At 44.2% G+C, this 16,590-nt stretch overlaps 1 protein-coding gene across 2 annotated transcripts in view; it reads right to left on the reverse strand.

Annotated features, from left to right (window-relative positions):
- TLX1 (T cell leukemia homeobox 1) overlaps nt 1-16,590 on the reverse strand; it is a 29,025-nt gene that overhangs the window by 11,390 nt on the left and 1,045 nt on the right. Inside the window, exon 2 of one of the 2 annotated variants that reach the window (XM_078643638.1) lies at nt 12,949-13,186. In XM_078643638.1, coding sequence (XP_078499764.1) covers nt 12,949-13,186 — 238 coding nt within the window. The remainder of the gene's footprint in view (nt 1-12,948; nt 13,187-16,590) is intronic. The other variant, XM_078643639.1, reaches the window with a different exon arrangement.

Raw genomic sequence — 16,590 nt, forward strand, 5'->3', positions numbered from 1 at the left:
AGTGTGTTCTTCAAGGGCCTAGACCTAAACAGTGAGATAGAGTTGAATCTGGCTTAGTTCTGGGACATGGGCGATATCTGTCCAAGTGCCCAGATGGTTTTAGAATCCATCTAGATGAAAGGAAAGAGGACAGCTAGTGGAATGCGTAGATAGGTTAAACATCTGGGACCCACCCTTGAAGACAAGAATTGGAATGGGTGCGAACGCTTAGAAGTGAAGTTGAATATAATAGCCTGGGGAATGTTTTTTACATTAATCTGGAAACTACCCAGAGGAGGTAGGTCCCTTTGTCTTTGTGAGACTTTAGTGTAGGATCAATGATCTGACAACTACTAAAACTGGTTGTTCTATTTGCAATTTGTGTGTTTCACTCAAGTGGAGGCCGCACAAAGCATCTAGGATAATCTGAAAGTAGAACAAGACCAAACTTGAAGAGGGTGAAGTGCATTTTTTCATGCTCATTATTTAGATTTCGGGGTTTTAAGTTGCATGAAGATCCCTTGAAACAATATCAATAATGCCTAAGGATGAAAATGCCCCAACTCAGTCAGCGCAGGAGAAATTCCAGGAGGCTCAGAGTTTTGTGGCTGGTTGTTTGCATAAAGATTTGCATAAAGTAAAAGTCTGTAAACCTCTTTGAATGTGTTGAGTTTATTATACATGTGAAACCACTCTAGATAGAATTAGTTCTGGTGTTAAAGGTAATATTACATCTTGGGTCACACCTAGGGTGTCATGTAGTATAATTTAGATTATAATTAGGGTTCCTTGGGTCATGGTATTTATTTTTTATTATTTCTGTCTATACCTGGCCCTCCTACTGGTATTTATCCATATTTACTGCACATTTTAAGAATAAATGGAGTGGTTAATGATATATTTCATCATTTATTTAACTGATAAACATGTAATCATATTTTGAAGCATGTTGTGTTTTAGCAAATTAAGCAGACAAATATAACAAAAGATTTTGCCTACAGGTAAATATTAGCATTATACTACAAATATATGTTAACATAAGCCTGTATTTAAGGAAATCTCATCCTGTTTTTTAGCTGCCTATGTTGTATATCTGTTGAGTGGTTGTCCTGAAATTCCTGAAAGACAGTATAAGGAGTCACTTACTAGAATCCCACTTTTCTGTATTTTTCCACTTTTAAAATAAATATAGACAGGAAACACGTTATTTTCTGTCTACATTAATCAGTAAAAAATAGTAAAAAGAGAAAACACAGAGCCTTAATTCTAAACAGGGCTCACTGTTGTATGTTATTTTGTTTTTACATTTCCATCTATATTTATTTATATTTATTTTTTGGCCATCATATTGGTATTTATACACACTTATATGTGTTTTGAGAATAAATGATGTAGTCAAATTTTATATTTCCACATTTAACTGATATGCACTCATACGTTGGTGCCTATCATGTTTTCGCAAATTAAGCAGCCAAATATAGCAAAACATCACATCCTCTTAAATATTGACATTATACTCAGTGCTTGAAATGGAAAAATAGAAGTGTGGGTACTCTGTACCAGAGTACCTGCTTGCTTCTGAGAAGTGCTGGTAATCACCAATTAAACGCATTACATTTCTCTTGAGAAGTGCCGGTACTCTCGATCTCAAAATGAAAAAGTACTGATACTCAGTACTGGTTCATTTAAAGCACTGATTATACTACAAATATATGTTAAGATATGCCTGTATTTAGGGAAATCCGAACATGTTTTTTTACTTCCCATTATGTCTATCTACTTAGCAGTTATCCTGGAAATCACAAAAGACAGCATGGAGAGTCAACCACAAGAAACACAATTTTTCGTATTTTCCACTTAAATACAGACAGGAAACATGCTGTTCTCTGTGTGTATTTATCTGTAAATATCAATAAAAAACCGGAAAGCTGGGAGCCTTAATTATAAATCATACTATCTTCATATTATTGCTCTTGTAGTAATAGACATCATGAGCACCTCCTCCCTGTTTTCTCCTTTTGACTGTTTCTCACACCTCCTCTGTTTTTGCTTTAAGTAGCCCTGGTCTCTGTGTTTTTACATTGTATGAGAAGGTATAATTTGAATAAATATATTTGTTCATAGCTTATCTCCCTGGACTCAGGGCATCACTGCCTAAGTGGTGTGTTTTGTAATGCACCTTTGGTCAATCTGTGTTATGTTCCGACTCAAATGAATGTCTTCAAACACAAACCCACTGAAGCCACTTATATTGTGTCTTGATAAAGATCCCAGGATGCTAAACCTGTTCAACCACGCACTGGTTTGCTAAAAAAAATGCACTTAAAAGAATGATGCCTGATAAAGTTGTGCTTTAAAAGAAAATGTAACGCTAAGAACTCAATTTGCGATATATAACTTTACCCCAATGCATAGCACGTGTGTGTCTGAATATGTTTCAGAATGCGCTATTGCGGGCTAATTCAAGTTATAATTCATGAACACGCCTGGTATTACGTGGGCTCTTGAGACTAAAGTGCATATTTGTGCCTTTTAGTAAGCAATTATGTGTCGAGCAATTGGTCAATTCAGACGCTGGTTAGAGGCATATATGTGAATAAATGATTTGGACGTATGAGCTTTTGGTTATGTTGCTACTGATTTGCACTCGATTCTTTCTTTAAGAATGTCTATACTGATCATAACAACGTTCATTGTGATGTGTGCTACTGTATTACAGAGTGTATGAATTTAATGAGATCTGGTAATATAATTAAGCTAAAAAAAAACATACATATGTTAAAAAGTAGACCTGTGGGTGTTAGGCGGTGAATTTCTTCTTTGCATGCTTCAAAGAGTGTACTTTCACCCTGTGGTAAAAGATGGCGCACCTTCTCCCCCAGCAGCCCTTTTTAATGAAGGTTTTTTTTTACATTCTAGATTAGGGGAAACATTTTAAGGGAGGGTACGCCATTGTTCTTGGAAATTAGTTTGCTTGTTGGACCTACGCTGCATTAGCCTGATCCTGTCCCTGAGTGCCATTTCAGAGGCTAGATAGACTACATTAATTGTCCTATAGACGTCATTCCATCACTGGTAGCTCTGACTCATATCCAGTGCCCAGTACCGTCGCCTGCAGTACCGGAGAGCAAGACCATGCATTATGGACCATAGCCTGCAACCATGGTTTCTGCCAATTATCCATGCCACCAGTACCCATGGAACATGGCAATGTGCACAGTGCATGGCCATCACCCTTAGCCCAGTACTTATGCACGCAGTACTTGTGGGCATAGTGGGGATACTAGGCAGAGAGTATTGTCCATACTCTGCACCCAGTACACATGCTCAAACTACGAGCTAGGCACAGCCAGGTGCCCATGCCCATAGTGCCTGCAGCTCACGGCCTGGTGCCAAGCGCTACAGATACACGGCAGGGGGTATGACTTTGGCCAACACCCCTTGTTCAGTTCCCGAGCTCCCTTTGTTTTCTTTATATTGTTTTTATCCCGCTGACCTTCAGCGAGGCCTGTGAATCTCAGAAAGTATTTACGGCACTCTAGGTGTAAAGGATTCCATACATCCCGCTATATATTAAATGCCCGGTGATCTCTTGCAGGCCAGGGTTCGGGCTGCGTCCTCCGGCTGTTTCTTCGGCCTTCGGACCTTGAGGACGTTTCTCCTTCCTCCCCGGTGGTCTCTGCTCGCGCTCTCTCTGCCCTCCGCCACTGCAGAAGCCTGGGTTTGTGACTCCCGGGTCACTCGGACTACATTACAACGAAACCGTAATGTCAAAACCAGCACAGAGGTCGGGTTTTGTAATCTCTATTCCTAGCCAGATTAATGGGGGTGTTTACACTGAATGCCGGAGTAGAGGGCTGGGCGCTATAAGGGCCCCACAGGGTGCATATGGCCTGAGGAATACGAGCTGTTCGTGCACCCGGACAATATGTCCCTTCAGCAGTGCTTAATTTGTTTAGAAAAAGAAAATAAGGGCCAGAGCCCTCATCAGGAGGCTATTGCTTCGTGCGCCTCCCAATGCCTCTGCCAGTACTACCAATGACACTACAAATCCAAGTACTAACCAACACACTCAAACAGTGTGACATTCAGACTATTCCAGGCCCCCAAAGATATAACAATGGCTTGAGTGGCAGGCATTAGTCATTTGTAATATATATTGAAGGGATAAGCAACGGTTGTTGTCCTCTTCACTAAATTAGACACTGTCTAATAGACAGTGCCACCATGTGGTACACTGTCATAAGTGCAGTGTTGGCAATTTAGTGCCTGTGCCCAGCACCAGGAACCACTGGCTCAAATTAAGCACTGCCCTTCAGCAAACCAACCCATGGATGTAACCCCAATGGGGGCATTCATTACCCATGGTTAAACTGGGGAATAACTTTGGGGTGTAGCCCCAGAGTACGCACTCATTCCCGGTGGCTAAACTGGGGATAACCTTTCTGCAATCTCTGGAAAACCGAAACACGCGACTTTCAAACACCCTTCTATTCTGTTAGCCTTTCCATGGCTGCTTGAACTAGCTGTCTGCTTCCTCCGCCCTTTTGCCCATAGCGCCTGGAGGCCACTTGGACACAATGGGCCTTATTTATGAAGGCCTTGCGCCGCCGGTGCGTCACTTTTAACATGGGAAAAAGTGACGCACCGGTGGCGCAAGGCTTTCATAAATGAGGCCCATGTTTCTAATCAAATAAGTAATACAACAAATACAACGCCCACGTCTGCTAAATCATCAACCCCCGGTCTGTAGTCCGCTAACCTGCAGCTCAAGCTGCTCCCATCTTGGGTGTGCAAAGTTTGTGGACTCACTTCGGGTCTGCGTACCTCACACTGGCTGCCACGGCAGCAACACTCAGCGCCTGACGTTTATTTATTAATGTACTAGTTGTATTTATTTCTGAAGTTTTACACAGGGGTAAATAAGATCAGAGTGCCTCACTAGAATTTAGGGTATTTTGAGATATAATAAATAACAATATTTGGGATTTACGCAAACTCATAGGAACAGAAGTGGGCGCAAAAAGAACAGAGGAAGGTTCAACTTATAGTCGGTTTCGTCCACACTATATGTGCGTAAAATTCGTGAACCCGTCCTACGGGTCCTCTCTTACACGCGCCGGCACACACACACACACACAAATACACCAACAATAATAATTGCGTTGTTATGATTCAGTTCAGGTTGCGAGCCCCCTTCCAATGAGAGTGTGTCTGTGTGTGTGTCTCTCTCTCTCACTCACGCACACACACTTACACACAGGCCTTGATCCCTATTTTCAATCCGGGTTCAGACCCCAGTTTGCTTTATGTAGTAGGGGTTACATTTTAAAAGTAACGCGCGTAAGCCATGAACTCCGTCCCACAAACGTTTTCAAAATTTACAGCAAAAGGTCATTTTTTAGGTTGTGCCTATATTTTAACAACGCGTAAGCACTAATATAAAATACATACAGACGCTCGACGCTCTCAAAATCATTGCATAGATACTGGCAACATTTGTATATCAAAACACTTTCCTCACGCTTTGATAGCAGTGTTTGTACGTTTGTGTAGACACAGATACGTGATATAGGTTATTTTTTAAATGTCAATGGGTTGTTGTCGGTTCCATTCACAACTGTGTCAATGTCAAGCTTTAAAAACATATATCGGAAAAAAGATGTTAAATTTAACTTGCAGGTTACTCTCTTCAGATCCCCCAGTTCCCCTTTTTAATAGTTTAATTCTTCTGGGGAGAACAAAATGGCGCTTACGGGTTCTTTTGGAAACCTACATCTCGATGACAAGTAGCTTTGAGTATCTTATTCCTGCGTTTTTCTGAAAGAAATGGAAAACAAGTAAATAGTATTCCATTGGTGACTTAAAATATATATTTCGTAAATGTATTAAAAACTACAGCCCGAAAAAGCATATTTAAAAATGCAGTACTACAGTACACGCGTTGTTATTTTATGTATGAATTGGACAAAAATGATCGGCTGTTTCAGTAATGGATGGCGCTCCCTCAACCACAGCCCTACTGTTTATACATATTTAATACTGTTTTGACTTCACAGATAAATGCATTCCAGTCACCGCCGTCGCAATTAGCGACGGCCCATTATTAATTTTAGTGAAGGGTATTATTCATAGTTAGGAAGGCGTGGATCGGCCAGCCGTCATTTAGCAGAACAAATGACGCAGCCAGGTCATAAAGCACGCTATTGTACAAATCGTTAATTGCATTTATGCAAATGATAAAGAAGCACGTAAACATAGTTCATAATGTCATGGTCGCTAATACTTGTAATAATACATGTGTGAATACACACGTGCGATATGTTGGTTAGAATTATCAATGCACTCGCATAAAACGTATCTCTTTAAAAAGGGCATACACAAAAAATAACTTTTTAAAGCACCACGTCGAATTATTGTTTTTTTTTTCGCTAGCACACCCTCTGAACTAAATCCTTCTAGGCGCTACAAATTTTTGGCAGGATAAGAAGCTGAGCCAAATAGACACGTTCTCAGCTCACATTACGCAAATTGATTAAGAGAGGAAGCCCAGAATCAAACCAGGTGCTCCAGTTCAAAGATTCCAACATAGCCGATCATTTATGCACCGGGAGATTGCACAATGTTTCAATGTTTACTTATGAATATGTATTGCATCGCTCAATGAACGGGAGGGTGGTGCCTGAGAAGCTACACGTGACAATATTTGTCACGGACTTCGCAACGAAACGTAACCTTACCTTTCCTCCTAACTCATGTATATTCTACACACTTAAAAAAGTTTTTTTTTTTGTTTTTTTTCTACAGCCAAACAAAACCCTTGTGGACGGAGCTCGCTGTGTCTCTTTTTAAGGCGCTCTTGTACATGTGCAGTCGCGCGCAGACTCGCAATGATACATGCAAACACTCACGGACACGTAGACGGATGCACGCACCCGGACACGCATACACGTAGACGCAGGCGTGCACACGCACGCACGTAGACGCACCCCGACACGGACGCACAAGTATGTGCATTATTGAGGCGCTCCTTCTGTTCACTAGAAAACAAGGAATGCCGAATGCAACCGACCTCGGTGTCTCTATTTGCCACATATCATGTTCTCGGTCATTACATTAAGTGATATTGAGTTTGTTGCATTTGTTTTCTCCAACGTTGACTCAGCATGAAAAGCTCCAGGGCTGCGGCGCCTTTAACAATCTGCAGGGCTTATTTACAAGCCCCTTGCGCCACCAGTACGTCACTTTTCCCATTTTAAAAGTGACGTATCGCCGAAACGTCACTCATCATACGTCACATACGGTACCGGCTGCAAGGGGCTTGTAAATAAGCCCCCGCATGTTTTTGGGTAGATGTTAGATCTCTGATGTATATCTCGCTGTTTTCCGGGTTACTACGCAACTCGTTGCAAAACAAGTCAAAAGCTAGTGTAAAGCACCTAATAAGAACTGGTCACTGGACAATGTACAAAAGTTCAGCAACGTAAAAAGGCCTTACGTGGAAAGTTACCTGTGACGCAGCCACTGAAAGAAGCGCAAGGCGTTGTCTGCTGAGGTCTGCGGAGCCAACAACGCGTTTATTGGTGGTCTTCTGATTCGCGTCACCCCATAGGTGGCAGGGATGTGATTAAGTAATTCGAAGGGGGGGGGGGGGGTTCTGATGTGGTGGCGGTGCTGCAGATTGGAGGGCAGGAGACAACATCCCATAGCAGCCTCTCCCAGCCTTCTAATCTGGCTTTGAGGGTGGCAGGGGTGGAAGGTAGCAGCGCCTGTGAAGGTGGTGTCCCCTCTCCTGGGGCAGGCGGGGCCCCGCCATCGGCGCCTTTTCTACATCATAGCGCCTTCTCTAGTGTATCCGTCGCCCTGAGGCGCCCTCTCTGTCAACCGGAGGTTTCCACTCTCCTGCAGGGGACTGCTGCTCATTTATGGACGGGGCGACGAGTAGTTTTTTTTCTTTTCACTGAACGTCCTTTAGTGGGTTATTTCAGGTATCTTCGTCAGAAATGCTGCAGATTGCTGTGAGGTCCTGTCAATAAACGAGTGAAATTTGCCCCGGGAGTGCGTTTTTTTTCTAAAGTTCCTGGAGTAGTTTGGAGAAGTGGAGCGCATTATATTTTTGCCCCATAAAAAAAATGCATACATATATATATATTCCACGCAAATGTATAATACATATGTATTTGTCCCTTATGTATTATATATATCCCTCGTATATATATATATATATATATATATATATATATATATATATAAAGGATTTGCTGAGACGTATGTCTTTTGTTTATATGTGTGGTGACGTAACGTAGCGCCGCACGCCACCCGTTCCCCCTTCTTGGCTCCAGCAGCGCTTCGCTTCGTGTGCTTCAGCACACGTGAAGTTAACGAGCTTCTTACAGAATACGTTCTGCGAAACCTTCAGCTTTGAATCTCTACAGGGTAATTTAGGATGTGGGCAAATAATGAAAGAAAATCTACGGTGCCGCGAATGTAGATTGTAACGTGCTGTTTTGATAGCTTGGGCCAAGTATTTCACTGTATACAAATGTGCACAAGAAAAACAGAGCTCGTAGCAATATCTGACGTACGTCTGCACGAATTTAGAGAAAAGCAAACACAAGGCCGACCTTACTACGGAAATGAGAACTGTAAGGGAAATGTTGCCGATCACGAAAACAGCGTGTTGGCATAATAATAATAGCATTGAGTATTGGTACTAGTAAATAATAATAACAACAAACAACAACAATAATAATATAATATAAACAATAATAATAATAATATAAACAATAATATAAACGAATAATAATAATGGTATCATTGTTAATTATAATCCTAATAATAGCAGTACTTCTAATAATAATGGTAATAATAATATGACTTTTGCAGTACAAGTATTGGTAGTGATGGAATTAGAAGTGATATTTTCATTGTTATTAATTCTACGAGTACGTGGCGCTTTCTCCATGGGTGCACATTTTAAGCACTTCAATTCGCAGTGCTGCAGCAGGAGAACAATTATATTTTTCCCCGTGACAGTCTGCATGCCCTGAGGCCCTGATTGGGAGATTTCATCCCAGAGCGGAGGCTGCGGTGTGCGATCTTTTCGTCTCTGTTACTGTTACTGTCTGTTTACCGGCTCTTTCTTGGCCTCTTTGAGGCTCCTGGCGCTACATATCGGCCGAGAAGGAGCCGGCGCTCCCTCCGGAGTATTGAAAACAGCTTCTGGCAGCAGAGAGCTCCCGAGCAACATGGCACGTCCTTAATTGTTTTAAATATATATATTGATGTGAGTTTATTATTCTTATGTTTTTAACATTTCATACAGTCGTGTTAAATTCGCAGCATTTAGAGAGTCAATTTGCATTCATGCAGATATTCTGCCCTCTCTCTATGGCTACTACTATGTGCCTGCGTTGACCAATTGTAACCCCTTTTCTTGCTTGCACTTGCACTTTAAATAGTCCCCCCTCCCTTTATGGCGTCATGTGACCAAGGCCTCTGTGAAGGCCGAAACGTTATGCTGGCAGGGCGAGCTTCCACTAATAAAATGTAATTCTGCTCACTGCATTTTCTGGGTCAGCTCCTCTTTCCTTGCCTTGAAGCGCTCCGGTGGACGTGGGAGTTCGAGGATTTGTGGATTGGGTGTGCTATATATATATATATATATATATATATATATATATATATATATATATATATATATATATATATATATATATATATATATATATATATATATATATATATATATATATAATCAAAAATGACGTGAGGTGTAGCTTGGGTCTATCTGCCAGCCTGCCTATCTACACACACACCACCGACAATATAGGTAACCTCGCCTTCGTTTTGTATGGAAACCCTGAACATATGAAGGCAGATTTCTAGCTGGTTTGCATTTCAAGTTGGGCCCTGTCAGCTCAGCACATGCACTGCACTGATCCCTGCACAAAGGCCACACGGCGGCTTCCGCTGAGCCAGATTGGCGGTGAGTTCCTTGAGTTGCGCCAGTTACGCACCGATTGCCGCGCACTTAAGTGATCACAAAGCACTTGGTACAACACGTGCTTTCTTCTGTACACATTCGTAATATTTTACCTTTTTCTTTTCCTAAAACGCAGCATCGGATGAGGTTTCAAAGAGTCTTTAAAGACACGCGGCGGCGTGTGGCTGAGAGCGGGGACTGCTCCTCTTCTAAATCATGACTTTCACAGCACCTTGAGTCAGTTACAGTCCGCCGCTCCTCTTGGTGGCTAAAGAGCCCACGGACGTGAAATGCAACCTCGTGTCTGTGCCATTGGCCCGGGAGGCTCTGCGGCCATGCCTCTATACAGGCCCCGTCTCCAGCCGGCTCCGGAACAGGTGGATGTGCCCAGGGCTGTCGGCAGGAGAAAGAGCCACCGGGCGTTCCTGAAAGCAAAGCCCCGCATACTCACGAGGGAACCAGTGGAACAGGCAGGAAGAGGCCCAGACCAGCGGGCAGGCGGCCACTTCCAAGTCCGCCCTGGACCACAGGAGTTAGAGTGGGCAAAGCCGAAGAAAGGGCCTTAACTGGGGGCTCCTGTCAACCCCACGCCTGGGACCTATCGATATATCTAGCTATCTAATTAGAATAGTTAATGCATGTAGTAAATGTTCGGCCTCGTGACTTTACTGAAAATCAATCTATCTATCTATCTATCTATCTATCTATCTATCTATCTATCTATCTATCTATCTATCTATCTATCTATCTATTGTGGTGAGATGTTATACATTGATCCCGAACACATATTATAAAGAATGAAAACATACATTTGTTTACTAATAGTATGCTTGTTCACCTGTGTGTTTTGATGCGTGTTCGAGTTTCTAGGGCTATACATACTTCAGCCCCGAACCCCTGGGTTGTTGCTGTCCATGTATGGTCAGATTACTCCCATTGGAAAACGTCTAAGCACACATTTCGTGCATTCACGCCCCTGTGTATTTTGATCGGTGTCCAGGTTTCAGAGACCTCTGGGTGCCTGTGAACTCCAATGAGGTTTGGTCCGAGCCTCTGGGTGCCTCCCCCCGAGCCCCAGAGTAGGTTTGCCCCCTCCCTGCCATTCTGAGGGCCCCCCTGCAGCCTCTCTGAGCCCAGACCATCCCTGGCACAGCGCGGCCTCCCGCCGCTGCCAGACGCCTCCCAGATCCCGTTACCAATCTGCATTAAGTTTATTGATTTGATTGGCCAAATTACTGCGCTCTAATCGTTTTCCCTCGACGGTCGGAGTCTGCCTCGTGCGAGGCCTCGTTTCACGGAGATGCATCTGCTGCCCAGGTCCTTATGGCTGAGAAATGGCCTGTCCTGGCCAATCTCCTCAGCGCCTCATAGGGTAGAAGGCCCCGTGCTGTGGTGCCAGGCGCCCCGCGCACCAAGAAGGGCTGTGGATACCTCTACAGTCACAGAACACTCTCTGGAGCACGTACAGCACACAACAGCTGTATTTCTTCCTGGATGTATTTATGGGTTTCGGTTATTTCTGAGCGCGTGTGGCATTTCCAAAGAAGTGCCAGTGCTGTGGTGCCACAGGCCCTTGAACTGCAAGGACTGCAGTGGTGCTAGATCTTAGCAGCACACTTTACGCACAAGGTGTGTTACTGCAAAATCAGGCCGGGTGTGGTCTTCCTGAGCGCCCGAGGCCTTATTCGGCTGAGCAATGTCTGCAGCGCATGAGCAACATGCAAGACGGAAGGCCCTGGCTCTGGGGATTACCAAAGGCAACCAGGCAGGGAAATCAGGTGGAAATAAAGAACTCACCCGCATTCATTGCCAGGCCCTTTTAAGAACTCCCGACAGCTCACCTGTGCAGGCCCAAGCCACTACGTGTTAGCACAGCTGCGGTGACTTCTATCCTCGTGGTTTATAACGCCTTTTCACAAATGGACTAACATGTATGCTCTACATGTATGCTCTTTCCCAGTGATATAAAACAGGTAGACAACGTGTTTGAACTTCAGAAGGATGAGTTGACCCTACATTCGAATCAGTGGCTGCTAGTTATAAGCTGATCTCAGCAGCGAACGCTTAACCCGCTGCACTGCCCTTGCACGGATTCACATTGGTATGTTTGTTAGCTATCCTGAAGCAGGTAATGCCCCCTCCCACTGATGCACCAGAAGCATCCCACCCTCCTGCTTCCCACAACCAGGCCCTGTGCATGGCACACTCAGGGCTATTATGCCTTCCCATTTCATAAGGCGCTGTTTCGGGGCCCTCGGTACATCCAAGGCTGTCTCGAGCCAGTGTTTTAATTTCAGTAATACTCTGAATATGCAGCCGCTACCTTACGCGCTCGGTTGTGCAGTTAAGTCCAGTCTCACTGCTACTTATATGTGATGTACTCGAATGAGCCTAGGACTCGAATGTAACGCTTACAATGCACATGTGGCGTGTCTGCTAAAATTGCAGAACGCATTTAGAACCCGCTGGAGTCACATACAATCCATCAGTGTGGCACCCACGGTGCAGCAAGACGATTCCAGTGTTTGTACCCAGACCATAAACAACGCCCCCCCCCCCCCACACACACACATATACACACCGACGAGGGGATGTAGCACATCTGGGCGCCCCTTCCTGCTCACCTTCTAATTCGAGAGAATCCAACAACAATTTCTAAGCACCACCAAAAGGTGAAAATTAGCAACGAGAAACTCGCCTTCATATACATCACACACACACAGCTGTAAGCATGTATCTTTGAGTATTTAAGCACCCACCCACCGAAAATAAAAATGTCTCTCCAATCGAAATTAAGGGTGACGTGTCCCCATGAGTCCCTTCTGCTGTCACGCCCTCTTGTTCCCATGGTTAGCAAATATCCTGGCATAAATTACTCACAGAAACATGAACACGGTGTGAAATGTGCATCGTGTGCAGTGATGCCAGGGCCACAGTGCAATGTACACAGCCACTCCTCCCCCACCCCGCCGTGCTGCCCTTACCTCCACTTCGTCCTCCGGTTCTGGAACCAAGTCTTGACCTGCGCGTCCGTCATTTTGAGGGCCTTGGCGAGCGCCGCCCTCTCGGCCGAGGCCAGGTACTTCTGCCGGTGGAAGCGCTTCTCCAGCTCGCAGATCTGCAGCCGGGTGAAGGAGGTGCGCGGCTTCTTCTTCTTCGGGGGGGTCCTGTTCTGGTAGGGGTGACCTATACGGCGTGTTACAGTGAAGGGTGAGAGGGCCACTGGATGGGAGACAGACGGCAAAAGCAAGCAGGCGAGAGATCAGCAGGGTTCACAGAACGGGCCAGAGACAGACAGTGCCCGGGGGCTGGGCTCAGGGGCGACAGCACAGCAGCAGCAGGCATTAGCAGACTGAAAGGGTCTTAGGGGGCACCCTGGCTGGACGGGGTCTACGGAGGCCCGGCTGGGGTGGGCTCGAGTCTGTCACGTGTCAGGCGCTACCCATGGGCAGAGCGTGACATTGATGACGTGAGTGACTCTATTCCATCCTACCGGCCTTTCTACCTGCAGTCACCCCAATTTATGTAAGAGGGGCCCCACCTCACTCCCTAAAACGTGCACACACATGTACATGCACACAGCCGTGACTGGCAGACATCATCGCGTTGGCCTTGGGGTCTATTAAACCGTGGTGCTGCCTCTTGTTTCCAATCCGGAAGTGCACCTCTCTCGCCGCCATTGCAGCCCCTCTCTGCCGTGAGTGTGCTCTCTGTTTGGGGTGTCTCGTGTCTTTCTCTGTGTGTTGCTCCTGTGTGAGCGGTGTGATAACGTGCCGCCCTGCCTCGTGCTGGATGGAGTGTGTCCTGCCTGTTCCCGTGTGTGTTAAATTAGTCTTCCCAGAGCTTGAAAACACATATTTCAATGACACTCGTTTGTGGCCTGCCTGAGGTATCTCTGCAGAGTGAGCACAACACCACGCTCTATGCAGAGAAACGTCACTAAACGTGAGACACTGCTGGTACCTGTAGCGGGCTCTCTGTGCGTGTGACTGGGGGCGGGCTCCTGTGTGACTCAGTGACCCCCCATGTCCGGCTGCTCAGTAGCTGCTGCCTGCGGCTTACACTGTACACTCACTGCCCCGGGAGACGCTTCCGAGAGTCGGAAATAAAATGGCAACAAACAAGCTGGGCTTCTGTTGCAACTTACCTACGTGTTTTATTTACATAATAAAACTGTGCATGTGAAAGTGAAAGTCAATGCACAAAGTACAGAAAACTGACGATATAAAGTGCAAAGTAAAAGTAGTAGATAGATAAATCCCTCAAGCTTCTTATGAAAGACATTACCTATTTCAATTTAGGTTGTGAAAGAAGTTTGCTTTCACAACCTAAAATGAAATAAATCAATCTATCTATCTGTCTGTCTGTCTACCTACCTATCTATTTCATTCTCTCGTTTGACACTCTTCCTATCTCTCATTCTTTGCTTTTCACTTTCTTTATAGCTCACTCTTTCTTGTTCTCCAGTCTCGGCGTTGCTATGTGAGTGTCCCACGCGCCCTTCCTGTCCTCCCTGTCACCCTGCCTGTCGCCTTCAGGTGGTAGAGTTTAGTTCAGACTCTAGGCCTGTGACTCCTCCGACTGCCTCCTGAACGCGATCGATTTTAAACTATTTTCGCGGCACTCTGTATTCAGTGGGACTGACGTGCTGAGTGCATGTGACACGCTGCAGTTTAACCTGTCGGTGGTGCCGTGGCCCTCAGCCTGTGGGCGTGCCCTGGAAGTACCCTTTGTCGCACTTGTGACTTCAGTGCGTTGTGTATTAGTTTAAACACACGCCGTGTTCTGCACTAATCCCGCGCACAAACAGTGCACGCTTTCATTCCCAGCTGTGTTATGCACCACGCTAACACATCTGTAGCCCGCTGCCGGGCTGGCTTCAGTCTGTACGTGCACACCCACCCCCCTCGGAGGGCCCCCCCTCGGAGGTCCCCCGCCCAGGGACCAGACGGGCCTCGCACGAGCACTCACCGCCCTGCTGCGGACCTATCGATTGAGCAGTTGTTGACGCCGCAGACGTATTGACGATTCATTATTTATTGCACAGATTAGCCTCAGTATCACTTCAGAAGTGCCATATAAATTATTGCTGAGCGTCTGGGGCCTGCACGCGGCCTGTGTGCGGGAGGACGTCATCCTCTGAGGGGGAGGCAGAGCTGTGTGCAGGGTCTGTAAGTGCACACATCTATCTATCTATCTATCTATCTATCTATCTATCTATCTATCTATCTATCTATCTATCTATCTATCTATCTATATCTATCTATCTATCTATCTATCTATCTATCTATCTATCTATCTATCTATCTATCTATCTAATTAATCTATCTATCTATCTATCTATCTATCTATCTATCTATCTATCTATCTATCTATCTATCTATCTATCTATCTATCTATCTATCTATTTGTCTGTCTGCCTATGTCTATGACTTCATACGTTTGCAAAGAAACTTCATGCAGGTGTATAATTTCAATTTGCATTGGATCTATATGGCAATTTAATCGTGTATCTATTTATACATGTGCACGGCAAGGCAGTAATCCCGTACAATGTATGCGCACTTACAAGCATGCATGTGCAATACGTCCTATGAATTCGGTGCGTCTATTTAAATGTGCATATATGTCTTTATGTGTACCGCACGCATATTTATATGCAGGGTCGTGTGTGTAAATATTTCTATATTATAGTATCAGTATATGCAATTGGTCAAGCATGTGCGCGTGAAATGTGCATCCATCTATGTGAATGTGGATCTGACCTCTTGTCGTGTATGTATACCCCGAAATTAATTTACAGTTCTTTCCCCAGAGAGTGCCCGCTTCAGTGACATTAAATACCCGTGTGCCCGATCTAGATACTATTTAGGGCATTTAATAGAAATGAACTCTAAAGGGACTTATGTTAACTATTTAATAGAATACATATTTTAATATTTGTTTTCTTTAATTAAAAGTGTGATGCTTATAAGGACTGTTCAAGTCTAAGCAAACCTATTATTCGTATTATTTATTATCTGCAGTGAATCTGCCATACAGATCTCCCATCTCCTGTACGACAGGTGGGGTGTTCAATGACCGGCGTTTGCCTAGTTACATTTATCGCTGGTTACAAATGTAAAAAAAGAACCTGCCCCATACAAGGCGTTAGTAATGTGCTGACCCTCTGCGTGTTAAATTCTGAGGAGCACTGTGTGCAGGTATGCCTCACTGTGCGAATACCGCACCCGGCCTTCCCTAATTGATAGATCAACTTAAATAATAACACCACTAATAATAGCAATATCAATATTAATAATATTAATCATAATACCACCAATTGAAATAATACTAATAATAATATCACTACCAGAAATGTCTGACATGAATTTATATATACACACACATACAAATGTATATATACATACACACACACTCTCTCTCTACACACACACACACATATAAATGTATATATATATATATATACACACACACTCTCTCTCTACACACACACACACACACATATATATATATATATATATATATATATATATATATGTACATATATATGTGTATATATATATATATATATATATATATATATATATATATATATATATATATATTCCATTTCTCGATTGATA

Source organism: Lissotriton helveticus, chromosome 5_1 (assembly GCF_964261635.1).
Source record: "Lissotriton helveticus chromosome 5_1, aLisHel1.1, whole genome shotgun sequence".
Lineage (NCBI taxonomy): Eukaryota > Metazoa > Chordata > Amphibia > Caudata > Salamandridae > Lissotriton > Lissotriton helveticus.